General features: G+C 35.7%; 1 protein-coding gene across 1 annotated transcript in view; it reads left to right on the top strand.

The window, feature by feature from the left end:
* The window catches only part of IQUB (IQ motif and ubiquitin domain containing), a 51,535-nt gene that overhangs the window by 26,700 nt on the left and 9,077 nt on the right, over positions 1 to 15,758 (top strand). Inside the window, exons 9-12 of the mRNA XM_047695148.1 lie at positions 6,176 to 6,346; positions 8,960 to 9,136; positions 14,083 to 14,331; positions 15,445 to 15,630. Of these exons, the coding sequence (XP_047551104.1) occupies positions 6,176 to 6,346; positions 8,960 to 9,136; positions 14,083 to 14,331; positions 15,445 to 15,630 (783 nt within the window). The remainder of the gene's footprint in view (positions 1 to 6,175; positions 6,347 to 8,959; positions 9,137 to 14,082; positions 14,332 to 15,444; positions 15,631 to 15,758) is intronic.

Genomic DNA, 15,758 nt, shown 5'->3' with positions numbered 1-15,758 from the left:
CCACCAGGAACTGTGTTCCTTACGTGTCTGATCATTAACCTTACCCACAAGGGTAGCATGGACATAGGGCAGCAGGGATCCAGAATGTTTAAAGGAGCTGGGGGCCTCTGAGGTGCAGTGGACAGGGAGGATGAGTGGCACCTGCCCTTCCTCATTTGAGGCTAGAACTTCTACAGGAGTTCCTAGTTAGGCTTTCTCTGATGCTTTGTTTGCTATAAACTACTTTAAATCCTTCTTGTTAATACTTATACAGTATCTATCCTACTTATGTCTTTATACCCCCTCCCATCCTGCCCCACCACCCCAGGCTTCAGGTCTAACATTGTATCTAAACATTTTTTGAATTATAAAGAGATCAAGTCCCCATATACAATATTGACTCTGGAGCCGGTTGATGCCCATTGCTCTTTCTCATGAAGTATAGCACTCTATGAAGGTCTTGAAATCTCACAAAAAAAAAAAAAAAAAAAAAAAATTGAGGTGGAGAAATGTTGTTCACAAAAATTTTCATGAGAAACAAGGATGAGGTCTTAGTCTTTTTTTTTTTTTGTAAAAACTGTTAAGTTTTTGGGGTAGGAACTAAGGCCCTGAAGGATCCTAAGTGTAGAAAGAATTGCCAAGAAGATGGAAGTCTTTTGAGTGTTGCCAGAAGAGAAAAAGAGAAAGTTGAGTGAGGAGACAGTTGGAAGGCAATGGGCACAATGTGACTTTTTACTAAATAAATGATTAAGGGCAAGATTTTTTTTTCTTTCTTTTTCTTTCTTTCTTTCTTCTTTTTTTTTTTTTTTTTGTTGTTAATAAGAGGAGACGGAACAAGAGAAATGATTGGGGCCTAGTGTCCACACTGATTCAAGACAACAGAAAAGGATGCAAGGAAGACCAGAAGACTGAAGGAAAAAGGGAAAAATTAGCCACAAGAACTTGTAGAAATCAAGGGAAAGGTTTTTTGTGAGTCATAGGTTTTAGAATTTGAATTCTAAATTCACAGTTACCTCAGCTGATAAACCAATCCTCAGGCTAAGATTTAAAGGAAATGGACATTTTAGCTGATACAAGGGAATCTTACCTTAGTTTTGACCAAAATGTTGTTCAGGGCAAGGAAAACACATCCATAGGTTGGCACTGCTACGCTTGAAGTTGATCCTTATCCATTACATAGCTTAATTAGTCTAGTCCTTAAAAATATTGACTAACAGTGACTTTGGCCTACTTTTAACCTGTTATGGTAAATTACAAAATCTGTTATTCTATTTAAATTCATTTAAATCACTTTTTTGTATAGGATGCCATACTAAACATTATAGAAAACAATAGAGTTAGGGGTGCCTGGGTGGCTCAGTCTTAAGTGTGTTAAGTATCTGCCTTCAGCTCAGGTCATATTCCCAGGGTTCTGGGCTTCCTGCTGGGTGGGGAGTTGGCTTCTCCCTCTCCTATTCCCCCTGCCTCTGCTTGTGTTCCCTGTCTCGCTGTATCTCTCTCTCTCTCTCTCTCTCTCTGTGTCAAATAAATAAATAAATAAAAAAATAAAAGACCAATAAAGATAGATTCTATAGTCTTTCCTTGGAAAGACTTCTACAATATCTATTCCTCTTTAGGCCTGTCTGCCTCTTCCCTCCCCCACACCTAGCACTGTCTCTAAGATTCAGGTGGAGACAGTGCCAATTTCATAAAACATGAAGTAACTTATTATCCAGCAGTTTTTTTTTATTACTAAGAAAAAGTAGCTTATAATTAATTAATCCCTGAAACTAATCAATGTCAGAGTTTTTCAAATGTCAAAACTAATGATCAGAGCTATAATGCAGACTTTCAAATCCACATTTAGCCCTGTAATGTATAGATATATAATGAAAATATTTATTTTCCTATAATTTGGAAATAACTTTGGAGAATAAAATTTTATGTTTGGTTTTAGTTTAACTTCATTGTATTTAAATATTATATGGTTTACTGAACTAATATTTTATTTTATTTATTTATTTTAAAAGATTTTTATTTATCTCTTTGACAGAAATCACAAGTAGGCAGAGAGAGAGAGGAGGAAGCAGGCTCCCCGCCGAGCAGAGAGCCCGATGGGGGGCTCGATCCCAGGACCCTGGGATCATGACCTGAGCCGAAGGCAGAGGCTTTAACCCACTGAGCCACCCAGGCGCCCCCTAATATTTTATTTTTAATCCTCTTATCCTGCACATTGAATTTCTGAGTAATGAATGCTGTTATTTCCAATAGTCCAATCAAGGCATTAAACTAATCAGCTATTATGGATTCATACTAAGTCTTCATTCTCCATAAAAGGCTTAATCTAAAGATTTTTTTGAAGTATTAGTTAAATAATCTGTGATTTTAACACCTTTAACACATCAAACATTGACCTTGGCAGCCAATAGAGATGAAAAAAAGCAGGCCAAGAAATTCGAATAAGAAAGCATCAGCCAGTTTCTAGAGTATCTTGGGTTCTCTTCACCCAAACTGTGTTAAAGAGACAATTTGAATTTCTTCAGGACATTTTCTCTAGAGTCAAGGCCATTTATTTTTTTGATTCATATACGACTTCTCACAGTCACTAGCTAAAAAAACTGCAGTCCTTGTGAGCTCTGTCATTTAAATTTTTTTTTTCTCTCCCATACTCTGGTGGCCAACAGCTAATGGGATAGAAAAATGCAACCGATTTCTGCTTCTCTCTGAGCACCGTAGTTCACAGGGGTGTCCTCTGTGTACGAACAAAACCCCTTTGCTGTTGTAAAAGAAAAGTTGATCACTACGCAGTAGCTTTTGGGGGGTTAGGGTTATTCTTAATTTGTGCCCTTGTGGACCTGAGTATTAATTTAGGAGGAAGAAAGCCCTCCTCTCCCAGTGCAGTCATTTCTCCTCTTCTGTGGAAGCCTGCTGTTCTCAAGGTTTTTGTTATCTCCCCACCTTCCCTTCCTTGAAATGTGTCTTCCTGCTGTTCTTCTGTTTCTCTCCCCCGGAGTTTGCCCTGTCTCAGTTGTTGGCAGCTTAATGGAATTTGTTACACTCCTGTTTTCCAAAGCAATTTAAGAACATGATTGTTGCACATCTCTTATTACAGCCAAAGCTTTCAAAGAAAAAAGAAAATAGGAAAGAGAAACAAGCAAGGTTGACCCATTTTCCTGTGTCGGAGTAAAAAAAAAATACCTTAAGGCCTGAAATCAAAGAAGCTTAGACTTGAATGAAGACCAAGTTATCAGTGTTGGCAGAAATATATCCAAGTGTAAAAACAGCTTTGTCAAACAGAATTTTTTTCTATCTTTTACTGCTAACTAGAGAAATTCAAACTTCAAATCCAGGATTCTTTGATTATATTGCTCAGTTCCCTTTACTCTGGCTAATTCCTGGTTATTCTTCAGGTTTCATCTTGGATACGATTTTCTTTTCACCCATTAATTGCTTCATAGCAACCTGTGGTTAGTTTCCTATTTACCTGCAATCATCAAGCATAATCACCCTTTATTTTAATTACTTATTTTCTTATCTTTACATGTTATTAGATTTGAGAGTTCTTGAAGTCAGTATATTATTTTATTTACTCTGCCTAATTCACTGACTAATATATAGTAAACACAACAAATATTTGTTGAATGAATGAATGAATGAGTATGGTAGGCCCTATCAGATATACAGAACTATGTGAGAGATTTATTTCTTATAATCTTTCAGGAGAAATAAAATTAACAAACAAGATAACTATAGAACAATTTGGATTTAAATTTCATTGCCCGAGTGATTGAAATAGACACACTGCATACTTGTGTGTGTGCATGTGTGTGTTCACAAGTAGCAAATGTGTTCACAGTAGCCCTTCAGATACCAGCAATGTCATTGGTTCAAAACATAGTAGTTAAGAATTTTTATGGAAAAGGTAGGGTTTGGATTAAAACTTGGAGGGTGGGAAGGATTTGGACATTGAATGTATTTGGAGAAAATCCAAGGTATTACCATATCATACCATATTATATAGGGCTAAAAACTTGGAGGGGAGATGGAGTTAAATCAGTCTTACCAGCTAAAATACAATTTAGTAGATGAACTAGGCATTTCATTAAAAAGTAGTTATGCTTGGATTATTAGAAATGAAGTAAGTTACTGCCTGCAGAGCAAAAGGTTTTGTCCGCATTACTGAAAGAAAGGACATTGCATTTAATAGAACCACCCTGAAGAAAATTGCATGGAAAGATAAAGATATTAGACTTTAAAATCTCACAATATGAAACTTAGCCTAAGATTGCTTATACCTTAAAACTTTTAAAAAAGGAGCCTTGAAACAAACATTAAACTTTAGTAACACTCTGAGGCCTACTCCAAACAAGGCTATATCTATTTTAAACAATATATATATTTATTTGTTTCTAAGTAATAATAATTAAATGACTACATATTTTATTTTTTTAAAGTGTTTTTTTTTTGTTTGTTTTTTGTTTTTTTTTAGTTAGAGAGAGCAGGACAGAGAGAGAGAGAGAGAGCACACGAGCAGGGGGAGGGGCAGAGGGAAAGGTAGAAGCAGACTCCTTGCTGACGAGGGTCTCAAAGGAGCTTGATCCAAGAACCCCAGGATCACAAGCTAAGCTGAAGGCAGACTCAACCGACTCAGCCACCCAGGCGCCCCTATAAGATATTTTCTTACTGAGCTATTTCCCTTTTATAATCCTTTATAAATTTGAGTTAATTCTATCAGTCTGCTAAATTGTAGTACATTATTTAATATTAGGTTTATGCCCTAAGAATATAGATTTATTATAGGCTTACAGCCTCTCATTTGCTGAATTAAAACTAGAACTGGAATCTAAAGTTTCTGATGAAAATTCCTAGCTCTGAACAGCACTTATTTTGGCTTTGTTCAGAAAATGCTGCCATTCCTTTGAAAACATATCAAATAAAGTTGTTTTTAGATGGTTCTTTTCAGTTTTCAATGCAATTTAGCTAATATGAAATGCAAAAAAAAATTTAAAAATAATTTAAGTCTGCAACTAAAAATTCCTCATTCTAAATGCAACCTTATATTATTTCTCTATTTGGCTAGTCTGCATTCCTGATGATTTGTTCCTATACGTGGGCTTCTGTTTAAACTTTAAATTGTATCAAATCTAAGATTTAAATGGCTTCAAGTATAGCATAAATTGGACTGCAGGTCTCCAAAGCAGTTACCATTAAGCATATAAAAAATCCAGCCTTTGGACAATTAATAGTCATCATCAAAATAGCCTTGTTTCTGACAGATTAACATCAGGGAAAGAAATTGAGCAGCTTTATTACCACAAAGGAGAGGAGAAAATAGTGAGTTTTTACTGTGAAATTTCTAGGTGAATGCATTTTTTCTTAAAGTCTCAGTAATAAGGAACAGGAGCAGTGTCAAACACAGACTTAATCTTCATTAGAGGGTGTCTCTGGTGTCCTACTCCACACTCTATCTCCTGAATTCTTAGCCCAAGAGTCTGCAGATGAGTTTCAGGGCAAGGGAAAGCCATTTTTAACCCTCGGTTCCTGGGGTAGGCTAGGTTGGGAGGCACCAATCCAGATTTGGAAATAGGGAGTGAGAATAGGGAAATAGGGAGTCCCATCAGCTGGGACCATAGCACTGCTAAGATAGCTAAATATAGCTGTTTGACCAGGACATCTGCTTTGTAAGGAACTGTGAACTTGTTGTAGATTTGTGTTATGGAAAACAAAACCTTAACTCACAGAGTCCCGTTTTGTAGTATCTGTAGGTCTAATGCCTTGAGGATTATAACCGTTGCTCCTCAAAAGTTGTTTTCAATTGGCAAAGCATGATCAAGACACATTTCTATAAATCAATGTAACCAAGCAGATTATATTTTTACACATTCCAAATAGCATGCCTTTTCCCAAAGGGTAATGAGTTATTCCGTATACCCATTAAGCCATTCGACATACTGATTAGTACAAACTAATAGCAAATTCTGAACCCTGTAGAAATGTTTGCACTTCGGCAGACTGAATAGCTCTTTTATATATATATTTTTTTCCCTAAAATGTTTTACTTTCCCATGGTCTACAAATTCCTCAATTAATTTCCTCAAGTTTTAATGATACTTTTTTCATAAAGCGTATGATACTAAGTTAGCTTTTAACAGAAGTAACAAAATTATTTTTTAACCTTTCATTAACTGATAATTATAAACATAATATTATTTTTAAGTGTTCAGCTCCAAAGGTATGGAGAACATTGAGTGGCAAAATAATTGAGATGGATACACAGTTTACCATCAGAGCCAGAGAGCTGCAAAACATCTATAAGTGCATTCTGCTGAAAAATATCTCTCAAGATGAAAGGCTGGATGTACTCCTAACGCTTAAACATACTGTGAAGGTACATTAACTTTCTCTTAGTTTTGAGGTATTACTATCAATTTTTAAAAAATGAATACTACAATAAACTGTTTTGTATCAATTGTAAAGATGATTAATCAATGTTTATATACATGAATTTATTTTGTCAACAGCTGTATTGTTTTGGTGTACTTCGGGGAGGATGTGGTTTATGCATTAATATTTATCTAAAAGTTCTCAAACTATATATTATGATATGTAATAAATATAAATGTAGCAAAATGAATATTCTAAACATAAATATACCCATATCTATGCAGTGGATGGATGCAAATATTTCATGGGGGTAATACTCAACTCAGTTCAATAAAACAGCAATTGTCTATATATTTTGACACTTTTCAATGAAAATTTTATTTTTAGCAGTTTTAAAGTGGCATTAGAATATTTTAATTTTTTTCTCTTTATTGATTTAAGACACTTTAAGTGGTTTAGTAGATGGTTCTTGTTGGAAAGTAAGTCTCCATAGATCTCTTGTATTTCTCCCCATTTTATTTATTTATTTATTTATTTTAGAGAGAGAGCAGGAGTGGAGGGAAGCAGCAGAAGGAGAGGGAGAAGCAGACTTCCCAACACTGGGCTCTATCCCAGGACTCTGAGGTCATGACCTGAGCCACACTTAACCAGATGAGCCACCCAGGTGCCCGCATTTCTTCTCATCTTGAGAACAAAGGCATTGACTCAATTAGGCATTGACTGCCTTTGTCCTGGATTACCTTTTTAAAGATGTTTGTTTAGTGACTAACATTGGAAGATAGAAATAGTTGGGAAGAAAGTGAGAAGCAGTAGGTCCAGAGGTTGGAAATGAGTATGATATCCATGGTGGGCAGTAAAAGAGCCAGATTGGAAAAAAGAGTGCAGGTAGGGAAGAATACAGTTAGAAATCCTCCTAATTGACATACTTAGGAACATAAACTGGTTGATGACAATAATAATAAAAAGATAACAAAAACAAAGGGTAGGCTTATAAAAATAAGTTGTGCATATTTTAAATAATATGTTTAACCTAGTATATCTACATGTATATTTATTTAACAATATTTTGATAGAGGATTAAGGCCTTTAAGCATGACTCAAATTCTGGATCTATTCATTATGGCTATATTATATTAGATAAGTTATTTAATATTTCTGAAAATCTGTTTCATCATTTATAGAATTAGTTTCTTAGAGGATATAAATATATGTGTGTATATATATGTACATATATATTTATAAAATATAAATAACTATAATCTGTATTTCTCAGTGCTTACAAATAGGGAGCCCTCAATGAATTATAGGTATTACTTTGATGACAATTACTAAGAGACACCAGGGAATCTTAAACCTGAGTACACATTAGAATCACCTGGAGAGCTTGAAAGAGAGAGCAAGATTCGCAGAGACAGGAGAGAGATTGAAAGAGAGAGAATATGAGAATCAATGAATAAGGGATAATATCTAGGCCCCATTTGAAGTTAAATTGGATCCTCAAGTGGGAGGGCAATGTTAAAACCTTTAAAAATCTCCCCCAGGTCACTGTAATACGCCTTTATGGTCAAGGACCCCTGATACAGACTCTTGAGTTAGCTTTACCAAGAATGTATTAAAAGGTGCAGAAGAACATTATTTTACAGTTGCACTGACTTCACGTTCTGACTCCTCATTCAAACTGTGTTTCTTTTAATCCTCTCTTGAGCAGTTGGAGCAACATACTTCTGTTTTACTATTCATAGATCCTACCCTAATCACCTGACTCCTACTTGGGGCTTTCATTTTCAACCATACTCATTTCTGTGACTTTATCAAAAAATTATTGTAAATTATACAAATTTTCAGAAAAAATATGTAAAATATACATATATATACAATTTAACAAATATGAAGTCATCAACCATGTAACCTGTCTCAAACCCTAGAACAGGACATTGCCAACATTGTGAGTATCCCTCTTTCTCTTTGAAATCCCAGTTCACCTTCTCATTCCCTAGAATGTTGACTTTCACAGCAGTCATTTCCTTGATTCTCTTCATATTTTTACCACCTATGTATGATGTATGTATGTATGTGTGTGTGTGTGTGTGTGTGTGTGTATATATATATATCTACATATATCTTTAAATAATATAGTTTAGTGTTGCTTACTTTTTGATTTTATTTAAATGGAATGATACTGTGCCTTGCTGCTTTTGCTCAACAACATTAATTTGTAAGATTGGTTTGGTATTGTATATAGCTTACTCATTTCCATACATGTGATATTCTGTCACTATATGTATTCTATGAATAAGCCATCACTTATTTATGTCATCAATTTATTTGTGAATATTTGGTTGTTTCTAATTTTGGATTATTACGAGCAATGATCCTATATGCACATTTCTCTAAAGCACCTAAAGAGTGGGATTGCTAGATTGCGGATTACACATATCTGAAGCTCTACTAGATAATGTCAAGTTTTTTTCCAAGTTAGTTGAACCAATTTATACTCTTACCAGTTTCTTTTGGGATTTCTTCATTTTAGAATATAGTTTTCATTTTGGTGGTAATTTCGAAAACGAACTTAGTGACTTTAAAAATTCTGTACTGAATATGTTTGTGTTTTATATAGGAACATGAATGTAAACTGACTCAGGAAATTCTAGAATTGATTGACAGAGAGGTGGACCTTATAATGAGAGGAGTCAAACATCGTAATCTTGAAGGACTCAGAAAAAGAATTGCAACACTCTTTTTTCATTACATCAAAACACCTCTATTTAATCCAGAAGTTGCAAGACATCTTAAGGTACTCTACTTTTTTTCCTTTATTCCTTTCTCAGAATTCTGAGATATGCCATAGTAAATTGAACTACATTTAAATTTTGTTTTAATGCTTTAACTTGGGGTCCATGTGGAAGACCATCTTGTTAGTGAAATCTCTTTAGAATGATTGTTTTTTATGTCAATAAATTAAATGTAGTCATTTAATTTCTTCTGTGTCTGTATTTTTAAGTTCGAATTTCTTCCCCACTCTCTGAACCAAACTGAATATTACACTGAGCAATCCTATTCTCTCACACTATCATGCTTTTGAACATACTGCTATTTCCACCTGGAATGCTGTCCTCTACTTCACTCAGCTAACTCTTGTTCATTTTCTGACATTTAATTCATGGGTCCCTTCCTTCATGAGGCCTCAGAGAGAGTTAAACTCTTCATTTCTGGGATTCTACACGTGCCTTGTTTGTGTTTCCTTATAAGACTTATTGCTTAGGGACGCCTGGGTGGCTCAGTTGGTTAAGTGGCTGCCTTTGGCTCAGGTCATGATCCCAGCATCCTGGGATTGAGTCCCACATTGGGCTCCTTGCTCAGGGGGGAGCCTGCTTCTCCCTCTGCCTCTGCCTGCCATTCTGTCTGCCTGTGCTCACTTTCTCTCTCTCTCTGACAAATAAATAAAATCTTAAAAAAAAAAGACTTATTGCTTAGTCATAGTTATGACTGAACAGATATCCTGAGAGAGCTTCCAAGTGTAACATGTATTTGAATTAAACTACCATTTCCAGCTCCAACATGCTTAGGTCTCTATGAGGATTTTGCTGTCTAGAGTCAATCTTACTGCCTTCTTACTGTCCAAAACTATTTAAAAACACTTTTAAGTTTGGAAGGGAGTGGCTTACTAAAGAATTCTAAATAGTGTTATATTCTAATTATTATATTTAGAGTTATAATTTATTAAGAAGCCGGCTAAACATGTATTTTGCTCTTTTTTTGATGTAAAATCTTAATATTTAGGTAAAACTTTTATTTTTTATTTTTAAAAAGATTTTATTCATTTATTTGAGAGACAGAGAGAGAGAATGAGAGAGAGAGAGAAAGAGAACATGAGAAGGGGGAGGGTCAGAGGGAGAAGCAGACTCCCTGCTGGACTCGATCATGGGACGCCAGGATCATGACCTGAGCCGAAGGCAGTTGCTTAACCAACTGAGACACCCAGGCACCCTAGTTAAAACTTTTAGAAAAATAAAATTAATTTCATATTTTATTTTAAATGGATTTTTATTTTTTTGTTATTTTTTCTTAGGATTTATTTATTTTTAGAGAGAGCAAAAGAAAGAGAGAACACATGCAAATGGGGAGAAGTAGAGGGAGAGGGAGAAAGAGAATCCTAAGCACACTCCCCACTGAGCCCAGAACTTGATGTGGGGCTCGATCTTACAACCCTGAGATCAGACCTGAGCAGAAACCAAGAATTGGATGCTCTACTGATGGAGCCACCCAGCTACCCCTTTAATGGATTTTTTTTTAAAGATTTTATTTATTTATTTGACAGACAGAGATCACAAGTAGGCAGAGAGGCAGGCAGAGAGGGAGAGAGGAGGAAGCAGGCTCCTTGCTGAGCAGAGAGCCCGATGCGGGGCTCGATCCCAGGACCTTGAGATCATGACCTGAGCTGAAGGCAGAGGCTTCAACCCACTGAGCCACCCAGGTGCCCCCCTTTAATGGATTTTTAAAACTTAATTGTATTGCAAGAGAATATAACAAAAAGTCATTGTCCCTGGCTGCCTCAGTCTGTAGAACATGCAACTCTTGATCTCAGGGTTATAAGTTTGAACTCCACATTGGGTGGAAAGATTAGTTAAAAATAAAATCTTAAAAAAATATTTATATAAATATAACAAAACTCCAAGAGAAAAATTACCCATTATATTATTTCTTATTCAAATTAATGTTCTATTAGCCCAAGCTACCTTCTGGTCCTCTATATACTTAACTCAGTTTTCACATATTTGCAGTAATAGATTTTAATATTCTACACATTCACATAACAAATTTGACTATTCGGGGTCAGTTTTGACAAATGCAGTCATGTAATCAATAGCACAATCAAGATAAGAAATAGTCTTGCCTCCTCCCCCCGAGTTCCCTGATGCTGCCACTTTGTAGTCAGCCCTTCCCCCAGCAACCTGACCCTTGACGGACACGGGTGTGCATTGTATATCTATGGTTATACCCAAGCCAGTATGTCATATAAATGGAATCCCACTATATGTAACTTTTTGAGAACAGGCTTCCTTCCTTTAGCATATTACATTTGATACTCACCCATGTTTTTGAGTGTATCATTAATTTTTGTTAGAGTTGAGTAATATTTTTGTTGTCTGGGTATACTAGAGCTTTTTTAGCCATTCACAGTTATAGAACATTAGACTGTTTTTTAGTGTTGGGCTTTTGTGAGTAAAATCACTACAAACACTTGATTGTGAGTTTTTGTGTAAATTGATTGTTTTGGATTAAATACGTAGGAAGTGGGAATTTTGAGTCATCTGGTAAATGCATATTTACCTTTATAAGAGATGGCCAAACTTTCTTTCCACACTGGCTGAACCATGTTTCATCCCTATCTCTAATGTGAGAGTTCCAATAGTTCTGCATCCTTGTCAGAAGCTGGGATTGCCAGTCTCTTTTAATTTTGGAATTCTACTAAATGTATAGTAGTATCCCATTATATTTTAATCTGTGATTTCCTGATGCATATAATATTAAGCATCTTTCTGTGCATCTTTTTTTACCATCCATGTAACTTTTTGGTGAAGTATCTGCACATACCTTTTCCCACTACCCCTCTTTTTAAAATTGAGTTGTTTGTTTTCTCATTACTGAGTTTTGAGAATTCCTTATATATTTTATATGTAAGTCCTTTGTAAGATAGATGATTCGTAAATATTTTTCCTCAGTCTGTAGCTTGTCTTCACATTCTCTTAATAGTATCTTTAACAGAGCAGATTTTTATTATTTCAGTGAAGTTGAATTTGCCCCCCCCCCTTTTTAAAAGATTTTATTTATTCATTTGACAGACAGAGATCACAAGTAGGCAGAGAGGCAAGCAGAGAGAGAGGAAGGGAAGCAGGCTCCCTGCTGAGCAGAGAGCCCGATGCGATGCGGGGCTCCATCCCAGGATCCTGAGATCATGACCTGAGCTGAAGGCAGAAGCTTTAACCCACTGAGCCACCCAGGCACCCCTGAATTTACTCCTTTTTAAAATGGATCATGCTGTTGGCATTTATTTTGTACTAAAGAAATATTTTTCAAAGAATTAATATTGTTAAAATGTTCATACTACCCAAAGTGATCTGTACATTCCACCCAATCCCTATCAAAATTCCAATGGTATTTCCCACAGAAATGAAAAAAAAAAAGAACCCTAAAATTTGTATGGAACCACAAAAGAGCCCGTATAGCCCGTATAGAAAGAAGAACAAAGCTGGAGGCATCATGCTTCCTGATTTCAAAGTATATTCCAAAGCTATATAGTTCAAACAGTATGATACTGGCACAAAAACAGATACATAGATCAATGCCACAAAATAGAAAGCCCAAAAACAAACCCACAATGGAGTTAAGAACATACCATTGAGAAAGGATAGTTTCCTTACTAAATGATGTTGAAAAAACTGAATAGCCACATGCAAAAAAAAAATCAACCTTTATCTCACACCACATACAAAAATCAACTCAAAATAGGTTAAAGATTTAAATATAAGGCCTGAAACTATAATACTATTAAAAGGAAATACAGGGAAAATCTTGTTGACCTTGACCTTAGCAGTGATTTTTTGGTCATGATAATAAAAGCAAAGGTGACAGAAGCAAAAATAGATGTGATTTATCAAATTGAAAACCTTTTACACAGAGAGTAAACAGTCAACAAAATGAAAGGTGACCTACAGGATGGGAAAAAATATTTGCAAACCATGTATCTGATGAATTAATACAAAAAAAAGTCACTTATAACAACTCAACAGCAAAATAATTTTAACCCAACTTAAAAATGGGCAAAAGAGGGGCACTTGGGTGGCTCAGTGGGTTATGCTTCTGCCTTCAGCTTAGGTTATGATCTCAGAGTCCTGGGACCGAGCCCCATGTCGGGCTCTCTGCTTGGTGGGGAGCCTTCCCCCCAACCCCCGCTGCTCTGCCTACTTGTGATCTCTCTCTCTGTCAAATAAATAAAAAAATCTTAATGAGCAAAAGACCTCAATAGACATTTTCTCAAAGAAGATATAATGGCCAACATGAACATGAAAAAGTGCTTCACACCACTAATGTTTGGGAAATGCATATCCAAACCACAATGAGATATCCTCTTATACCTATAAGAATGGCTAGTATCAAAAAGACAAGAAATAACAACTGTTGGCAAAGATAGGGAGAAAAGGGAACACTTGTATTATTCTGTTCTCTGAAATTTAAATTGGTACAGCCATTACAGAAAACAGTACGGAAGTTCCTCAAAAAAAAAAAAAATAGAACCACTATATGATATAGAGTTTCAAGTTTTGAATATGGATCATTAAACCAATCCAAATTTAGTGTTAAGATAAATGAAAAGAGAAAAACACTTAGTTTAGCAGGCTTTTATTTATATGTGAATCTAGCCTGTAAGATTAATGTAGCAGGACACCAAAAATCTAAATTCTTTTAAAAAATAATACAGATTTCTTAATATTTTGGCAGGATAAATGAATACTGCTTGAAATTTAAATTTTGTGTAGAATGGGAAGTTAAAGGAAATAAGACTAAGAATTAACCAACTTTTTAATCTCATTCTAAGATAAGTTAGCCCTCAATGCTTCTGTTGAATAATGTTTGGCCTGACTTTTGTAACTTTCTTTCTTTCTTTTTTTTTTCTTTTTCTTTTTCTCTTTTTTTCTTTCTTTTTCTTTTTCTTTCTTTATTTTTTTTTTTACTACTTAGGTCCCTCCAGACCCATTGAAGTTTTATAAGAAGATTTATTTTTGCCACGGTTGCCAGCTCTATTTGCCTTCCACAGAGTTTGCCGTCTCATCCACCTTACGCCGCATATACCGGTGTCGTCACTGTATTAATCTTGACAATGAGACTCGACAACGAGAATCATTTTTGAAGTACAAATGTTTACTTCAGCGGCTCTACTATTCAGAAGCTGATTATGAAGATGATTCCAAAATTGCTTTCCTGATCCAGGTATGATCAGTGCGGGTTTCCAGTCATGGATGAAATTTGTTCACTGATTTTACAGAAAAGATTCCTGCTTTCCCACAGAAACCTTTTAAAATAATGGTTTGGGGTGCCAGGGTGGCTCAGTGGGTTAAGCCTCTGCCTTCGGCTCGGGTCATGGTCTCAGGGTCCTGGGATCAAGCCCTGCATCTGGCTCTCTGCTCAGCGGGGAGCCTGCTTCTCTCTCTGCCTGCCTCTCTGCCTACTTGTGATCTCTGTCAAATAAATAAATGAAAATCTTTAAAATAATGGTTCTTTTCTTTATGCTTATACTTTGCGAAGCTTGCCCCTCTGGCAATTCTAAGTCTGAAGACCTCGGGATAAAAAACCATTTCAAGAATTTTAGCTACTATGGTTTAGATTAAAAAACAAAAAAAAGGTTTTTAAACAGTTACTTCATTTCCCCCCGTTTTCCTTCTTTTTTCATTAAGACAACAAAGTCTTTTAATAACACTAAGGAAATTGCTTAATCCTTATCAAATCTCAATTTTTTCATTTGTAAAGTGGAAAAAAAAAATGGCTTACAATAACCCTGAGGATAAGGGTTAGGATAAGGATATTGGTGAATAATACATTTTGAGAAGCCCTGAATATCATATACACATAAGGTAAAATTAGCATACTGGAGGAAATATATGTATCTTTCTCTGGGTTAAAGATGCAGTCTCTCTGACTGTGAAACTAATAATGTAGCTTGGGCAGAGTGAGCAGAGATTTGGTGAAAAATTAGAAGATATGGGGCACCTGGGTGGCTCAGTGGGTTAAAGCCTCTGTCTTCGGCTCAGGTCATGATCTCGGGGTCCTGGAATCGAGCCCCGCATCAGGCTCTCTGCTCAGCAGGGAGCCTGCCCCCCCCCCCCAGTCTGCCTCTCTGCCTACTTATGATCTCTGTCTGTCAAATAAATAAATAAACTCTTTAAAAAAAATTAGAAGATATAAGAAGCACTAAAAATTTCATGAATAAAGTTTCTCTTTTAAAAATGTGCTCAATATGATTATTTCCTCAAGTAATAGAATAATCTTAAAGAACTGTTATGTTTAGAAGAAAACATTATTTTTCAAACTTGTGTTGACATGCAGCTACAAGATATTCAGTACCTGGTAGAGAACATCTGGGCATCGCAGTCAGTGCTCAGTGCCTGGAAGGATCTCAATGATCTGGTCATGGTCAGGTGGGATAAGTCCTTGGAATGGTCCCCCTGGAACTGCATTCTTCTTACCAAAGATGAAGGTGTTGCTCATCTCAAGCTAACAAGTATCGAAGAGGTAAGAAAGTGGAAATTTATTTGAGGAATTAATTTGATCAGTGAAAATATTAGAGTGTAATCTTTTACTTCATTCCATGCATGGTTTTCATGCTTCCATTGGATGAAGAAACAGAGAACGAATAACAG

Source organism: Lutra lutra, chromosome 11, assembly GCF_902655055.1.
Source record: "Lutra lutra chromosome 11, mLutLut1.2, whole genome shotgun sequence".
Lineage (NCBI taxonomy): Eukaryota > Metazoa > Chordata > Mammalia > Carnivora > Mustelidae > Lutra > Lutra lutra.
The sequence above is the reverse complement of the archived record's forward strand: the minus strand, read 5'-3'. Positions and strand labels throughout refer to the sequence as shown.